At 34.5% G+C, this 18,869-nt stretch overlaps 1 protein-coding gene across 3 annotated transcripts in view; it reads right to left on the minus strand.

The window, feature by feature from the left end:
- The window catches only part of LOC145261255 (tetratricopeptide repeat protein 23-like), a 190,472-nt gene that overhangs the window by 67,848 nt on the left and 103,755 nt on the right, over positions 1–18,869 (minus strand). For 2 of the 3 annotated variants that reach the window (XM_080119653.1, XM_080119652.1), the window contains exon 7: positions 1,414–1,540. The exons of the other annotated variant lie outside the window; for it this stretch is intronic. In XM_080119653.1, coding sequence (XP_079975779.1) covers positions 1,414–1,540 — 127 coding nt within the window. The remainder of the gene's footprint in view (positions 1–1,413; positions 1,541–18,869) is intronic. 3 annotated transcript variants of the gene reach the window in all.

An 18,869-nucleotide genomic window follows, 5' to 3' on the forward strand; every position in this document is an offset into this window, starting at 1 on the left:
GTGTGTGGCTTTCTTCAGTCTTGACAGACTATGGATAGCCACTGTAAGGGTGCCTGCACTAGTCGAGTGGAGGTATCGTAAACGCTTTTACTCTTTGGTCTTTCCATCTTCCTTTACCTTTCGACTATTTCAATGTCTTTACTATAATTGCTTTTCCTTTTTGGGGGCGGGTAAAGAGAGAAGAGTAATATGGGTAGGAAGAGAATAAAGGAGATTGGGGGTAAGGGAGATGAGAGGGAAAGGGAGATGGGAAGGGGAGAGTGATTGGGGGAGGGGGGGGGGTAGTTATCGGTCTACAACTTCACAGTTTCAGTTTTCATGGTTTAATTTTTGTTTTACTTCTCTTGCATTTTCTATATCGCCGGACAGCCCGCTAATCTATATATCTATAAAAGTGAACGTGTCTGTGTGTGTGTGTCTGTGTACATTTCCCTACGCAATAACTCTGTCAATATTTAGTCTACAGACTCGAAATTTGATATACAGGGTACTGGGATTTGGGAAGATCTTTGTGATCGTTTTTTTTTGGTTAGAAATTTGGCTGATAAGGGGTCAAAGTTCAACGAGTTGACCTTTGAGAACTCTACAAAACTCCTCCGACAATTTTGGGTCTAAACACTTGAAATTTTAGATATAGGTTCCTTGGACGTGGATCTAACGTAATAGCTAGATTTGATCCAAAAACAATAAATTTTAAGGGGTCATAATAGGGGTCAAATTTTAAAAAATTTACCGCTTTTTTTCTTTTTTTGCTCAACATACACCTCCAAACACCCGGGATTATATGCTAGTATAATTATAAAATTATAATACAGGGTGGCCCACTTAAAAATGGCCCATACTCTATAATCTTTCTTAAAACTAGCCCGACCTCTGATCTTTCTTTTACCGACCAACTGACACCACCAGACAAAAGGCAATTCTTTTTTTCAACGAGATGGCACTACATGCCACATGTCTCACAGATCACTGGCACGAGTTCATGATATGTTTACGGAAGAGAGAACAATAAGCCAAGGGTTATGGCCACCATGTTCCCCGGACTTGTCATCTTGTGATTTTTATCTCTTGGGGGACTTTAAAACAAAAAGTTTATGCAAATGATTTCCACAATCTAGACCAACTAAAGGAGAAAATTACCAACGCTATCAGGAGAATCACCAGAGATGATTTATAGGTTGTATCTGCAACCGTTGTTAAACGTTACCAAAAATGCATCGATGTTAACTAGGAACACTTCCAGCATCTTTTATGACACTGCAGATAATTTAAACAATAAAAGAATGTTCCTTCTCTCTAGTACATTTTCGGCGATCTTTTTAATTGGGCCACCCTGTATAATATATAAATATCTTTTTTGAAGACGTTACCAAGTTGCGCACATGACATACTGAAAATTTTAAAAAAGGATATTTTTGCCCATTCGATATAAACTGGTATTAAATGGGGACTTTCCTTTCCATGTATCTTTTCCATTAATTTCGTTACATCTTGGTAGTTCTCGCTGGAACTATTATGCTTCTTTTGTTTCCGATTAAGTCTGAAACAGAAAATAATGAAACAGTAAAACAAAAAAAATATTCCATTTCGCCTGGAAGAAAAAGTAAAGAAGCTTGTTCGCGTTTAATCTGAGAAAATAAAACTCCAGGGAATCTTATTTTTAATTGGCGCCTGATGGATCAAATGTAATGCAAATCTGAAATATTTAAGCTACCAAATAGAACACTATACTTATATTATGCCCATAAATATCTCTACTATTGCATAAAATGAAATTTGTCTATGTGTGCGAGAAAGAGAGAGGGCTCCCTGTTGACTCGGAAACTGATGGGTCATTCATTTTAATTTCACACGAAAATACTTGCTGTGTCTGAAAATGTTCTTACATAGGTTTTGTATCGGAATGGTTCCGATACGTATCGAAAATTTATAATAATCGAAAAAATCCTATTAGAGAAGGACGATATTGACCAAAGTTAAAACCTTTATAAAACCTAACATCACAAGTGCATTTGATAAGTTTCATCACCGCACAAGCAGAAAGGCAAAGTCTATAGAATCAACTGTAAATTCTTTTATAAGACAGGGGCGCGTTCGAAATGAATGTTTACTTTTAGATCACAACTGAGCCATGATACTTGATTTTTGTACGTTTAATTCAAGTGATTTTGTAAAAATAATTTCATAAAATCAACAATTGGTTCTTTGATAAATCAGAGGCGCGTTCGAAATGAATGTTTCTGTTTAGAGCACAATTGAACCATGATACTTGACTTTTGCATTTTAAACTTTAAGTAATTCTTTACAGACAATTTTAAAAAATCAATAGCAGATTCTCTACAGTGCAATGAAGACCTCAATGTATTGTGGCCTAAGTCATTGTGGGGAAGCATGTAAATCTTTCCCCCGGAACACTGCGATGTGTCCCTAATTAGAGCAATCAATCGATTTGATTTAAAAATGGGTGATATCACTGATTTCAATGAAAATAAAAGTATGGCATGGTGGAACATTTGTGTATTCTCATTCAATTCCGAACAACGTCGGGTTTCCTTGCTAATCTCTAGATAAACTGAAATGTTGGTAATATTTATTAATCGCTGTCTTGTACACAAGTGTTGAACGTATATGAATTTTCACCAACTTTTTCTTCTTTACATGGAACTGAATTTAACGAAGTCTTGCAAACTTATAAACATAACGTTCGGTTAATTAGTTTAGGATGATGAGCGTAGTGGTCGGGCATCGGATGCTGACTACGATCAGTTAAGAGCCTTAGTCGAAGCAAATCTACGCGCAACTGTTCGAGAACTTGCTTCTGAAGTATACGACGATTTTCAAACATTTGAGAGATTTGAAATACAAAAACCTTTAAAAATGGGCGCCTCACAGATTGAATGACAACCAAAAGAAACGCCATTAGGAAATGTCATCTTCTCTTTTTTTTTGCGTAACAAGAACGACCCGTTTCTCGACCGGGTATAGACCTGCGATGAAAAGTGAGTTCTTTACGGCAACTGGCGACGTTCAGCTCAGTGGTTAAAGCTGACAAATTTCCATGACACTTCCCGAAGCCAGAATTGCAGTAAAAGAAAATCATGCTGACTGTTTGGTGGTCTGCGATTGGTCTCATTTATTACGTTTTTTTAATACAAGCAAAACCATTACGACGCAAAATTACTGTAAACAAATGGACGAAATGCATCAGAAACTTCGACAACAACACCCAGTATTAGTCAACAGAAAAAGCCCAATTTTTCTCTACGGCAATGCCTGGCCGCACGTTGCTAAACCGTCCTTGCAGAAGTTGAACGAATTGGGCTACGAAATTCTGCCTCATCCGCCATACTCTTCAGACGTCTCACCTATCGACTACCACTTTTCCAAGCATCTCAACAGTTTTCTGCGTGAGAAATGCTTCAAAAACCTAAGCAATATCAAAAGCGCATTCAGTGACGTCATCGTAACCAGAATGCAATACTTTACGTTACTGACATGAATACAAATGTTTTTCGTTGGCATAAGTATGTTAGTTCTGGTGGTGTTTATTTCGATAAATATTTTTTTTGTTTGAGCCGTGATATGTTCATGTGAATTTAAAAGTTAAAAATCACAAGAATTTTTCCGTCAACCTGATACAAAAAAAGTTTGGAAACTTACTAAAGTCACCTCGTATGTTTTAGAAAATTCTAGATGTACCCAACGTTGTCCGGTATTAAACGCAACGTTATATTCCTTAACAAAGATGAACAAAAAACTGACACATGTGCATGCGAATATTATTATTTTTTTTCTAACAAGTTAACATCTTGTAAGTAGAGAAAAATTCTCAGATTGAGATCGAAACCGAAAGATAGTGAGTAAAATACGATAACCATTAGACCAGCGTGATACGACCCTTAAAAAGGTGTTATCAAACTACTTAATCTTAATGCATAATCTGTAATGTGAACTATTCACGCATACGCATTCGTGAAACAGTTGACAAACAGATAAAAATTCGATGACTCCTCCGTATCTATTTTTCAATTTTGACCCCATTAGCAGCTCTTTTTCCGGATGAAAATCGATTAAAAAGTTTTGTTGCTGAATATTCTATACACTACATTTCAAGTTTGTAGAGCAAAATTCGTAGAGTATATAGGTTGAGAAGTGTTCTCACACACACACACACACACATTCTCACTTTTATAGATATAGAGAGACATGCACATATGATGTATCTCTCATGCATGAGTTCTATTCTAACCTTTTTTTTCTATCTGCCCGAAGTTATAGCATGCGATTACCATTAGCGAATAGCAATGGAGCTGAGATGCGTAACTACGTTCGCGTGAAAAGAAATTACGACTCTGTTAATTCGGGGAAGGTGGGTATTAGAACAGGTGCTTGCGCGCTTCTAAATGAATCATGAAACTTCCAATTAACTTTTTTGCAACCATATAAATTCTACATGAAGTGAAATTCTTTAGAAAAACACCGCGAGAAATACACAGCAACAAAAAAAAATCACGATGAATTAAGCATTCGCACGCTGTGTCCTTGGGAACTAAATGGTATAATTAATAAGCTGTACATTTTTCTATTATTTAGATTTATGCACACACACACACACACACACACACACACACACACACACACATATATATATATATATATATATATGTATATATATATACTAGCTGTACCCGGCCACGCGTTGCTGTGGCTCAGTTTGTTAAAATGGAACACATTCCTCATAAAAAATTGGATTTTGTATTGTTTATTTATTTTATTATTTTTGCAATTTTTTTTTTATCAATAAAAGTTGTTTTTTTCCCAAGAAAAGGTGAATTATTTACCATAAATTGTTAGGTGAAAGTTTTTTTGTTTTTTTGTTGTTGTTTTTTTTTTCAGAAAAATTTGCATTTTTTTTTAAAGAAAGTTGTCAGTAAACATTTCTTTTTGAAAACAGAATTTTTATTATGAAAAGAAAAAAATCAATGCTTTATATGAACACTGTAAATAGTAAGATGAAAGTAGAGAAAAGTTAGATTATTTTTTAAGAGAATGTACAAATTTTCTTTTGTCAATAGATGTTAAGAAAATAAACAGAAAAAATACTCCCATCATTAATTAATTACGCAAAAAAATAAATAAAATGTTGATTTAGTGTTTCAACAGTCGAACAACGCTCAGCTGAATCCGGTGATTGCCGGTCGAACCCTAAACTAATTGGAATCCGGTGTGGGAGGGGGGTTAAATTCTGCATGAGTACCATTCTTTTTAATTTTGTCTTTTGTTCAATTTTTTTGTGTTGGCTTTTAGCGCTAGCAAACTAACAAATTTAACCAAAATGCAAAAAATTCAACAATTAAATAATTTTAATAAGTGCCCAGCTTCTAATACAAATCCTAGTAAATCAATCCCCCTTATTGGAAACACTGAAAGGAAGGACGAAACCAAATTATTGCCAGTATGTTTGGGAGAGGTTCTATAGGTGTATCAGAAAGTGGCCATTAAAAATGATGATCAGAACCTTAATAATTCAACTTACTATTTTTTAAGCTTATAACTACTTGAAAATATAATTCAAATCCTAATTATTTTGCAATTAAAGGAGCAAAGACCAAATTTAAAAAAAAATAACAGGTTTAATAGCAAATTATGCAATATTTGTTTCTTTAAAGCGGTTTTCTTTTAAAAAGATATAAAGAAAATCAACATATCTTGACTTGCTTATAAATATATGTATATATATATAAATGCCAAAAAATCACTTACCTAAAAAAAAATACTATTAAATGAGTAGTTCCATTCTTCATTGTTAAGAATTTATCCATATTTATATTTTAAATTCCATGTATTTTTTATGTATTTTTCATCTTCCGTAGTTAAAAAAAAAACGTACATTCACTTATAAGTTTTTCCCTAGAACAAAAATCCGCTTCATCGATTTTTAAAAAATTCTTTTAATGAAATACACGAGTTTTTGATTGATACATTTTAATACTTCTTCATTAACTAAATTTTTTTTTAATATCTAAAAAAAGAAAACATTCAATGAAATAGAAAAATTTGCCGTCAGCGTCTGGTATTTACTTGACGATGTCAGTATAACATGAACTTTCATTTAAAAAAAAAATCAACATGTTTTTGGGGGTTTTTTTTAAGTTTTATACTTTGGATTTTACAGGTAAATTTCCAAAAAACTATTCTTTTTTTGTTTTAAATTAGAATATTTTCTTTATTGATCTTATATCTTCAAATTGTGATATATATAAAACTTTGGCACATAAATTAATGGTAATTTTACAGTTTAGTCTAGACATTAAAAAATGAAAATATTGAAAAAAAGTTTAAATTGTATGTATCCGTTATGGAACGAAGTTCTCCGAAAAAAAAATTTCACTTAATTTCATTAAGTAGTTTTTTTGTTTTTTTTTACAGCGAAAAAACATTTGTTATGATACCGAACAAAATGTTCGATTTTTAGGAAGAAAAGCTAGTATTAAAGAGGGGAGGGGTATAAGCGCTTTAACTGGAGTTATCTCCCTTTGGCATTTCTAAAATTCAAACAATTTTTTTAATCCAAGATGGCTGCCTTAAACGCGCTCTTATAAAAACGTGTTTTTTCCGCTGTAAAAAAAAAAAAACTACTTGATTGAAATTAAGTGAAATTTTTTTCCAGAGAACTTCATTCCATAACGGATACATACAATTTAAACTTTTTTCGATATTTTCATTTTTTTATGTCTTGACTAAACTGTACAAGCACCAGATTGATTATTAAAATTTTAATAAAAATTTCAAAATGGGGTTTGAATTTGAAAAAAAACGTTTGTCTAAAATATTATATTTGGTTATTGGAAAGAGCATAAAATTTCACATTGACCCTGAAAATATCGTAAAAATTGAACCAATAGAAAAATTTTGATAGATTTTTAAAGTTTAAAAATTGAAAAATATTTAATTCGTAAAATTCTATTGCTTTTATTACGTAAAAAAATGAATGCATGAAGGCACGCCGGCATTTTGTAAACACCTCAATTTTCTTTTAAATGACGACTTTTCTATGTTTTCGGCTATGCTGAATACGAAAATCGCATTTAAATTTTTCAGAAGTAAGTAGTTATCGAAATAGAAAAAGTTGTATTATGTACAGATAGAAGCTTGGTTTTGAATGCATTAAAAGTGATCAGCCACCTCTTCCCCCATTGTACCACATGCTCAAGATCAGAGGAGAGAGAATTAGAGAGAACTTTGTCATTTACGGCCTTTGATGTGTTGCCATAGATGGTCGGGTCATCAGCATAGATGTCAACGAATGATTTAAGTATGTGTTTTGGGAGATCATTGGTGTAGATCAGGAAGAGAGTTGGGCCCAGGATGGACCCCTGGGGGACTCCAGCATTAATACTGTGGGTCTTTGATTTCTGCCAATCAACCACTACTCTTATGAACCTATCGGAGAGAAATGATTTAATAATTGAGAAAACATTTCCAGTAATACCGTAGCTGGAAATCTTGTGAAGTAGGCCCTTATGCCATACCTTATCGAAGGCCTTCGATATGTCAAGAGCAATTGCCCTGGAAAGGAAAGAAAAAGTCAAACATAAACAAACTCCTGACAAACCGCCCCCTTAAGTAAGACATTCTATCTAAACACCCAATACTAATGATTACTACAATACTATTTCATTGATTACTGTACACGCAATAACCCTTATCCATGAGTGGCCTTCGGGCTTTGATAAGTGGTGAACCCCATGTAAAAAAAAAAATTTTAAAAATAAAATAAATAAAATAAAAAGAATAAAGAGGGAAAATAAGACAAAAAAGAAAAAGAAGAAAAGGAAAAGAGGAAAAAGATAAATAAGTTGATGTCCAGGTGTGTCGGTAAAGGGCTTCTGCCGGAAACAGGCGACGGCTTGCGCATGTCACAATCTCAGAATTGGGTCAAAGAGTCTGCAATGCTCGACTGCGGTTGCGGTGGTAGGGGGAGGGGGCAGATAGAGTCAAAATATTCAATTTTAGGTAATTGATCATAAAGCATCGCATAGTTCACAGCCAACCATATGCCTTCCCTTTTTTAAAAGATGGGCAAAGTTAACAAACTAGACGATTCATTTCCTCATTACTTTAAAAAAAAAAAATAAGATATTTTTGTTCCGTTACAAGAAGTACTCTCGTTCCGGCAGCCATGACCGGCTAGAAGTCCTAAGTAATTCGCAATGTTATTCTAAATATTGACCGCTCTCCAGATTGAACCATCAACCTGCAGAAAATTTTCACTTTTTTGTAATGTAGGTTACGACGCGTCTTCGTTGGGTTTCCAGACTTTTTTGTACAGACATTTAAAATTGTCGCAGACCCTTGAAAATTCAGTATGTTATTGCTATACATTTTATAAGATGACTGACCAATTTTTATGATTCCAGGTTCAAATGAATGATTACAGCAGGAATTGGAATACACACGACTAAAGCCTGATTGTCACAGCTATGAATTTTTAAAATGCAACTTGGACGTGAGGACATTTTAGAAAAATGATATGCAATACAATTCTGTTTTAAACTTGGTTAAAATGCCACAAAAATGTATGGAATGTTTCAGACTGCTTTTGGGCCATCTTGCATGAATCGAATACCAGTTTTGGGCTGGCATGAGATTCAAAGAAAGCAGGGTAAGAAAAACATGGTTACGCGTTAATTAATTTCTTTTGTCAGTGTTGATATGATTCCCAGTGCGAATCTTATTTAAAACAAACAAAGTATTTTTTTAATTTGATTCTTAAATAATTAAATTAAATAATTATGCACTATCAGAATGGTGAAGCACGGCCACACCTTTCTGGTAACGCCTGCAGCTGAGCTGGCTCCTACAATATTGGCTTGTCGGACTTTGTCTGCGACGCCGAGAGGGGGACCCTGGTTACTAGGCAAGCCAAGGTCGCCTTATCACCTGCCCAGGCCTGCATTCGGAGAGCTAATTCCATCTTCGAACTATAGCAGATGTTGTAGTGCACTAGATTGGATGCGACATGGAATTGTCTGATTAAACAGAAAGTTAGCGTCACTGTAGACAAATAATAAGCAAGTGTTGATCATTTTTGTATAAACCTGGTTCGTGAGAAAGAGAAGTCGGTGATATGTGGACATATAACGCCAGATGACTAACAGATGGAGAGAGAGGGAAAAAAAGAGAGTTATATGCGAAGACCCCCGCAGATTACAATTCGAAATAGACAATTCATCAAGATCTAATTATTACTATAAATAAAGTCAAACTTTAAAAACATTTCTAAATTTTTTTAGATGAGGATTGGTTATTCGTATTATTTGGATTCGTCAGACTACTGTTCTCATCTTGAGTGTGATTTTCACGACGCTTCAGTCGATATAACCTCCGACCTTCTTCAGGTGTATCTTGTCGAACTTGGGAATGTTTCTGTCGATACCAGGAATTTGGACGGAATTTTGAACGGAACCCTTTATTTACTTCATGTGGGTAGCATGCTCTTGTTCCGTCAGCCATGTCTTAATAGAGGTCCTAAGTAATTCGCGGTTGTATTTTTCGGTCGCTCATTCTGAGGATTGAACCTTTAAGAGAACATCACCTCTGCAATTGATTTTTCCAAATATTCTAACCACTGCGCCACAGGACAGAAATGTTCCCGAGTTCGACAAGATATCCATGAAAGAAGGTTGGAGGTTACATCAACCAAAACATTGTAAAAATGACACTCAACTTGAGAACAGTAGTCCGATGAACCCAAATCTGTTTTCGATTGTTTCTTTTTTATTTTACTTCATCGACTAGGGCTTAAATTTGTTTGAATATAAATGTTAGTGCAAACATCCGACATTTTTTAACGAAAACGATTGTTTTATTTATTAAAAAATATTTATTCTACAAATTATGTTTATAATTAAAAGAAAGTAAAGAAATGTAGAATTTTCACGGGTTAGGGTTAGGGTTAGGGTTAGGGTTAGTATGATTAAATATGTAAAATTTTATTTTATCTTTAGGTATCTGAAATTTTAAAAAAATTCGAAATAGGTTTCTTATTACGATTATTGGTTGCGCCAGAAGTTGGGTTTTATATAAAACACAAAGGCCTTAATATAAATTTTCTTCTTGACAGCGTGATTATTTCAAAGTTATTTTTTTTTTTTATTATTTTTTTTTCATTTTTATATGGATTTATTTGTCAGTTTTAAATCAAGAAATCCATTTATATATATTATTTTAATTGGAATTCATTATTGAGATGAGTATTATTTCTATTAATTTATTTATTGCGGACTATTATTCTCATCTTTTTTAGTTGTTGTTTCACGGCGTTTCGGCCAACTCTTCCTCCGGCCTTTCCATTTATCTTCTCCTAAATTTACATCGATTGCTGAATCTCCTATTTCAGTTTTAGATCTTTTTAAATTCATAAAAATGAATAATATCTGTCTCTACTATAATATAAAAGTCACTTTGTGTGTGTGTGCGTGTGTGTGTGAGAGAGAGAGAGTTCCTCATAGGTTCCGAAACGGCTGAGCCTATCGTTTACGAATTTCACACAAAGGTAATTTATATGTCTGGCAGTATTTTAAGTATGTTTTAAAATTAATCCGATAACTATCGAAACTCGAAAAAATCCGATATTAAAAATAGTATTTCTCTCTTATAGATTAAAAAAGAAAAGAAGAATTTTTACAGGGAAATATTTTACAGTTCACCGGCCAAGAAAAATAATTAAATCTCAGTAAGTCATTTTTTTCTTTTAAAACACAGATCTATTGTCATCTTTAGATATAGCTCGGTGGTAAGGCATTTGACTTCAAATTGAATGACCCCTTGTTCAACCCCGGGTGTACATCACAGTTTTTTTTTTTTCTTATTAATGAGTTCAATTTACGATTAAAAAAGATGTATCATTTAAAATCGCCGCTAGTCACTTCTTCATTTGCATATTTTAAAGCTAAACATTAATCAGAAGTGACTTTTCCAGGGCATTCATCGTCAAGCCCAAATATAAGCTGACGTAATATTGTAAATCAACACAGACGGAATTTGATGAACGACATTATCATTATTTTTTTTTATTATTATTCATTGCGAATTAGTTGACTGAGAAAATTATTCTTTGTAATATATAATATTCAATAGAGGATTGATTCTATAATTATATATACGCAATCTGCATGAATTAAAATATCATGTTTCAAAAAATATCATGTTTAAGCGTATTGTACGACCGGGAAACATCGGGTATCCAGCTAGTAAAATTTGTTTTTGACAACGTGATTATTTAAAAGTTATTTTATTAATTTTTTATATTATTTTTTATATTTTTATATAGATTTTTTTTTTGTCAGTTTTAAATCGAGACACGCATTTATCTTCTAAATTTACATCGACCGCTGAATCTCCAATTTCAGTTTTATGCCTTTTAAATTCATAAAAAAAAAACTATTCAAAACGAGCGTACACTCTCCTTCGAAAAATGTCGGATGGGAAATTATGCTTTGTTAGTGTTCGCACTAACATTTATATTCAAACAAATGTAAGTCCCAAACATAAAGTTAAAAAAAGAAAAGATAAAGACAGAAAAGTGTAAGAGCTTTCCGTATTATTTGGATTCATCGGACTACTATTCACATTTTTACTGTTATGTTCACAACGTTTCAACCGATGTACTCTCCGACCTTCTTCAATTTTTCTTGTCAAACTCGAGAATGTTTCTGTCGATCTCAGGCGGAATTTCGAACGGAACCTTTAACTTTTTACACAGGGGTAGCATGCTCTTGTTCTGTCAGCCATAACTGGGCAGATGACCTAATCAATTCGCAATTGTATTTTCACTTTCACGATTGATTTTTTCAAGTATTCTAACTACTGCTCCACGGATCCGAATAATCTAAACGGTACCAAAAACCAATACACATCTCTAAAATTTAGAAATGTAATGGCTCACATGTAAAAATACGCCACAGTTTCCAAACTGAGGCATCATCAACTGTTCCAGTTTCGCTCGCGTCATTAATAGAAATAGCATAAAAAAGAAATATAGTATTTGGTAAAATTTATTTATAAGGTTATACTCTTCTAAAGGTGAAGAGTTCAATCCTCAGTGCGGGCAACACTCAAAACTACAACTGCGAATTACTTAGGACTCCAACTAAGTCATGAATGACAGAACAAGAGCATGCTACCCCCGTGGGTAAGATAAAAGTTTCCGTTCGAAATTCGTGCAAATTCCTCTCGTAGATCTGAATTGTTTTCACGTAGTTAGGTTGTTGGTTGTTTTTGTTTTACGGCATATCAACTATTTTCAGGTTATTTAATGCCAAATCCAGTGATTTTGGATGAAAATTTTTTAATAGAATATGTTTGTTTTTTCGAGTCGGTTTCTATTTAACCTATAGTTGGAACCCTAACAGGTACTATCGCTCTGGGTTAAACTGGACCTGGGAGCAATGGCAATTAAAGGGTGGCTCTACACTCCCCAAAGCCCGCAAGTTGGGGCCTCACCACTGGATATAGTTTAAGGTCATATCCAGCACCCACGTAGTTAGGTGGGTGATGAGACATCGTGGTGGTATGTCGTTCGACGGTGAATGAAAAATGATAACATACATACAAACATGAAATGCTTTAGCGTCTATAGATTGAAGAATCGATCATTGTGACAGATCGATAAACAACTTGCCATAAAGCGCAACCAATACTTTTACAGATGATGCAACGGTTATACCAGGGTCATTACAAGTGTAAAACCTCCTATTTTTTTTACTCAAAAAGTTGAAGAGCTACGAAGACATGAGTGATAACATTAAAACGAGCGACGTCTCGTGCTTCAGATTTTTTCTAGTCATCACCATTCTCAATATCCTTGACACAAATCCAATTACGCATCTCGGCTTCTGAGGCACGTCCATGACAGGTTTTATTCCATTCGCTATGAAGCGGTGAATGAAAGGTGATAAAGTACATACGAACGTGAAATGCTTTAGCATATACAGACTAGACTGTATATTGTTCGAGAGCGGTGACTATTTTTTTATAACTCGGGCATATAAATTACATTATAAAGATCTTGAAGGTTTAATTTGTTTATTCAAACATCCATGAGTATCTCGTTAGGAAAATACTATACGAAACGGAATCTACATAACCGTGTTTTAACTTTTAAAACGAAGATATGTCGTTATTTCGATGTGTTCCTATTTCCTCTTTGTATTGGTTGACGATATCAGAATCATAACCGTTAAGTGTAGATCATCTGGAATATTGCAGCCGAAATTTCCAAAGACTATTCTTCGAACTGCTGTTCTCATCTTCAGTGTCATCTTCACAACGTTTCGGTCGATGTCCGCAAGGATCCGTGGTACAGTGGATATAGCACTTAGCAAAATTCAGTTATAAAAATTACACTCTTATAAAGGTGGGAGATTTGCTCCTCATTGCGAATTACTTAAGAATTCCACAAGTCATGGATGAGGGAACGAGAGCATGCTACCTCCGTCAATTAAATAAATGGTTCTGTTCAAAATTCCGTGTAGATTCCTGAGTTCGATAGGAAAAAATCTGTGTATCACAGAAAGAGTCCCGAGTTTGACAGAAAGATTCCCGAGTTTGACAAAATACACATGAACAAGATCGGTGATGTCATCGACCGAAACTTTGTGCAAATGACACTGAAGATGAGAGCAATAGTCTGAAGAATCCAAATAATACGAATTTTGTTTGTAAAATGTTCTAAAATTCTATTTGCTCAATGATGTGTAAATGAATCTTGCAATAGTAAACAACTAACTTATTGCCAAAAGTGCAAGGTACCTCCTTTGTGGACCTGCTTTGCTTTTTAGAATAATGTATAAATTCTATCTAGATTTTATTAGTAAGGACGAGAAAAAGAGGCACAAGAGAAATCAGATAAATTTGTTTGAAAAAAGTTATTGAACAAAAATAAAAGGAATTCTAGGCAATCTAAACTGGAACAAGGTGGGCTCCCATTATCGTGCTAGAAGACTACTCACACCTGAGAGTATCTTGTACCTCTACAAAGCCACTATTCGCCCATGCATGGAATATTGTTGCCACATCCCACTTGGATAGGGTCGAAAAAAAGAGTTTCCAATCTAATAGGTCCGAGTTTGTCAACTAAGCTCCAACCCCTGTCCCATCGCCGCAATATTGCATCTCTGTGCCTGTTTTACAAGTATTTTAATGGAATGTGCTCTGATGAAGTCGTTGCACTTGTACCCCCTCGACGTATATATCCCAGACACACCTGCTTAGCAATAAAATCTCACCTCTTCACTACTGAAGAATGGCAGAAAACTTTCTACTCTAATAGTTTCTTCTCTTGAACAGTTAGATTTTGTAATTCCCTTTCTGCTACCTGCTTCCCTGACTGTACTGATATGCAGAAGTTCAAATGTAACGTGAACCAACATATTATTAATCTTTCCTAGGCATGGTCCCAAATAGTAGTCCTTTACGTTCAAGTGGCGATATACCTTCTTAAGGGTGAACGCAAACAACGAGTGAGTATAGTGATAATATATAGAGATAAAGAAGGCTATCGTTGTTTTTCACGGATTTCACATTTTTCTTGACTTTGTTTTTATCGAAAGTGAACCAAACGGATCTATTGAAACTTGAACTCGGATTGACGGTTCTCTAAAGGCGACAGCGTCACCCATTATGCCGCTTGCAGCCAATGCTATCTGTCTAAAATTAAAAAAAAGTGTCTACGAAATTCAAAATAACAGCATGCGTTTAAAATGTCTACGTTCTTGAGATTTCGCTATTGTTATATTTTTCTTCCTTTTGTTGGTATGTGCGACCTTGCATCATTGTAAGAGAATGTGTCCGTCGGTCCGTTTGTGAAACTTAAGTTGGGTTTGCAAAGTTCATGTTGAAATAGTTTCTGTATGTCATGCCAAAATTTACATAGTTTTCTTACCGTGCGCCACGCTTAAGGTTGAAATATTAATTCGGTACCTAAGTTAGAAGTAGCATTTTTGTCTGTCTGTCACGTTCAAGTTTACATGGTATCTGCTCTGGTCCATCACGCTTAAGTACGAAATAGTAATGTTGTATTTAAGTTGGAAATAGCATTCTGTCTGTTGGTCACACTGAAGTTTTAAACTGTGTTTTTTTTTTTTTGTCATTTGTCCTTTATATTTAAATACGAAATAGCAATTTCGTATTTCTGTTATTTTGAAAATAGAATTTTCATCGCTAAACGCCTAGATTGAATAAATGTAACTTCCGTCAGATGTATCACAATTGTCAGTTCGTCTGTCACACCTTCTGTAGAAAGCTTTTTAATTTGTCTTCCAGGCTCAAGTTTTAGATTATTTTCACTGTCCCGTGCCACTTGAGAATGAAATAACACTTTCGTAGCTCTGTTACGCTTAAGTTTTAAATAATTGAACATTTGTTTGTTTAAGTGTGATTTTGTTGCTCAGTCTGCCACACTTGTTTGAAATAGGATTTTCATTAGTCTGTCATGCATAAGTTTTACATTGAATTTTCGTAAGTCTGCCATGCATAAGTTTTAAATTGTATTTCCATTAGTCTGTCATACATAAGTTTTACATAGTATTTTCATCGGTCTGTCACGCCGAATTTTTATATGACATTTCCGTTTGTCTGTCACACTTAGGTTTGAAATAACATTCTCGTTGGTTTGTCACGCTGAAGTTTTATATGGTATTTCCGTTTGTCTTAGGTTTGACTTAGGTTTGAAATAACATTCCCATTAGTTTATCACGCTTAAGTTCAACATAGCACTTTCGTTGGTGTGTCATTCTTAAGCTTTAAACTGTAGTTTGCTCAGTCTGCCATGCCTGAGTTTCACATGGTATCTTCGTTTGTCTGCCATGCTTAAGTTTGAAATATAATTTTGATCGCTTGGCACGCAGAATTACTGGTCGCAGCTTAAGAATAGTTGTTTTTAGGGGGGGGGTTATTGTTATTGTTATTATTATTATTATTATTATTATTATTATTCAGACCTCTGCAATTATAGGTACCACCAACATCTTTAAGAAAACCCTTGATCTTTGAAGCTCCTATTTTGAAGCCGGGATTAAGGGAAATCCTCTGGAAATGAATCCCATCCCTTTCCAAGGAGACGTTGATAAACGAAATCAGAATTATTATTATTTAGCTCTTTCGGATTTGTGTTGATTTTTGTTGCTTTGTGCTTTGACAAGAGACGATGGAAGAATTTTCCATTGAAACACGGTGTCCATTTCTTTTTGTTCGCCTTCTGGACAAGTCCTGGTTTTTTGTCCTGCGGTTCCTTGCAACTCTGAACTGATCCGGTTTGATTACGCTAACACATACTGACAGCAAATTTGTTACTTTCCCCGAGCATTCTTTGGATGACCATCGAGAAAATCTTTCTCAGATCGTGTCCGTTCTGATTAACGTATTTGCATGACTCAAATAAACACCTCGTGCAGCAGAATCTTCTACTTCAAAAATAATGACACTCCAACGATGGTAGAGGCAAGCGGAACGCATTAACGTATTTCTAAGACTGATCTCAGCACGTTACATAGCAGAATCTGTCAACAATGAAAGGACGTTCCATTCCCCGCTTTAAAGACATTTGACGTGGTAGACTGTAATGTCAGGGGTTTACGATGGCCAAGTGGTTAACAATCGTCATGCATAATATTTTATAGTCAGTTATTGTTCCTATTTACTTGCCTCCTCACGAGGGCAGAGTTAGATACAAGGTCAAATTTTTTAACGTGAGGAAAATCCAACTCCACAAAAAGGGGCACTTAGGTTAGGAACAAAAATAAAAATTGTGTCTGTCATGAAGAACTTCTTCCCCACTGACTGGGGACAAAAAAGGTGAAGTGTAGCATCAGAACAGATACTACACTGTGATCTTGGTCCGATTGTTATTTACTAGTGTTGAGACGATTAATCGGAATCGGGAATCGGAAAAGATCGGAACATTTTTAGCAACAACAACTATATACGATGTTCCCCACTGCATATCTGTGTCTAACTCTAAACGCATATTCAATGAACAAATCTTATTTCCCAAAGCTGCTTACATGTGGAACACTGTTCCGCTGGCCTGCTTCCCGGTAGCCTTCAAATCCAGTATAAGCAAGTTCTTGTTTAGCCGTCCCCATAAATTCTACCCAATCTAACCCACTCACAACACTACCACCTTACACTTATTAACCCTTATCCTCGAGTGGCCTTCGGGCCTTGATAAGTAGTGACTCGTATGCAAAAAAAATGTTCTTGTTAAGCCGTCCCCATAAATAATCAAATTCTACCCAATTTACACATTAACGATTACTACACTACCACCTTATATTCATTGACCTTTATCCTCGAGTAGCCTTCAGGCCTTGATATGTAGTGACTCACAAGTAAAAAAAAAGATACTGGAATCGGTTTATTTTGTTTAAAACTTTATTGACCACTATTGATGCTAATGAAGTAAATCTATATATCTATAAAAGTGAACATGTCTGTCTGTGTGTCTGTGTACATTTCCCTACGCAATAACTCTGTCAACTTTTAGTCTACAGACTCGAAATTTGATATACATGGTACTGAGAGTTGGGAAAATATTTGTACTCCTCCGCGAATTTGGGGTTTAAACACTTGAAATTTTAGATATAGGTTCCTTGGGCATGGATCTAACTTAATAACTTCATTTGAGTCCGAAACAATAAATATTAAGGAGTCATAATAGGGGTCAAAGTTTAAAAAAAAAAAAAATTGACCGTATTTTTGTGTTTTTGTTTTTTTTTTTTTGTTTTTTGTTTTTTGCTCAACATACACCTCCAAATTCCCGGGCAACGCCGGGCTGAAATGCTAGTTTAAAAAAAAAACTAGAATCTATAGATCACCCTTCTCACATACACACAAGTTTATTTTTAACGTTTGCGAAAATGTATGCAGTCGTCTCATGTATTTCTGTGTTTCTATTTTCTATTTCTATAGTCACTTTTCACATGTGGTGCAGATCAGGATGTATGAAGATCTCGGTTTGCTGACTCAAATATACAAAACTCAATCATGCTCTGCAAAGTCAAAAACAAAAACATTTTTCTCTACTAAATAACCAAACCTAATAAATACCATGAATAAATATTTGAATATATAAACATCTTGACACGTTTTCCAAAATTACTGGATTCACCATTAATCCGAAAAAGTATTTAACTAGGGACACCCAGCGTAGCCCGGTCGTAAAGTACGCTTAGATATGATATTTTAATTCTTGCAGATTTCTATATATATCATTATAGAGTTAATGTTCTATCGATTTTTATATATTATAAAGTTGTGATTTCAAAAATAAGAAATATATCCATATCTCTTGGGTGCATCAGTTTGATCCGAAATTGATACCAAAACTTATGAATATATATATATATATATATATATATATATATATATATATATATATATATATATATATATATATACAGGGTGGCCGAAAAGTCCCAGGACACTATACATGTATTTTTAATAAAACACAGTATTTTTTAATGAAACACACAGAAAACATATATATTCAACAACAAAAAGAGAACTTTATTAGAAACAAAGCAGAAAACAACGAGAGTAATTTAGTGGTCAATCATATTTAACAGCATTAAACTATTAAAAATAGAGTGTCCTGGGACTTTTCGGCCACCCTGTATATATATATGCCACCCTTACACTCGTCTTCCTAGAAGAGACCCTTTATGAAAGGATAGAGCAGAAATACGGGCACAATATAAAAACACTCTTCATAAAATCTTGGAAAAATACCTAGACGATTGCTTTATCCTCTGGAGGACCACATGGGGAGATATCAGAGAATTCCACACTTTGCTACAAAATCTACA

This window comes from Euprymna scolopes, chromosome 37 (genome assembly GCF_053919585.1).
Source record: "Euprymna scolopes isolate OS-2025 chromosome 37, ASM5391958v1, whole genome shotgun sequence".
Lineage (NCBI taxonomy): Eukaryota > Metazoa > Mollusca > Cephalopoda > Sepiida > Sepiolidae > Euprymna > Euprymna scolopes.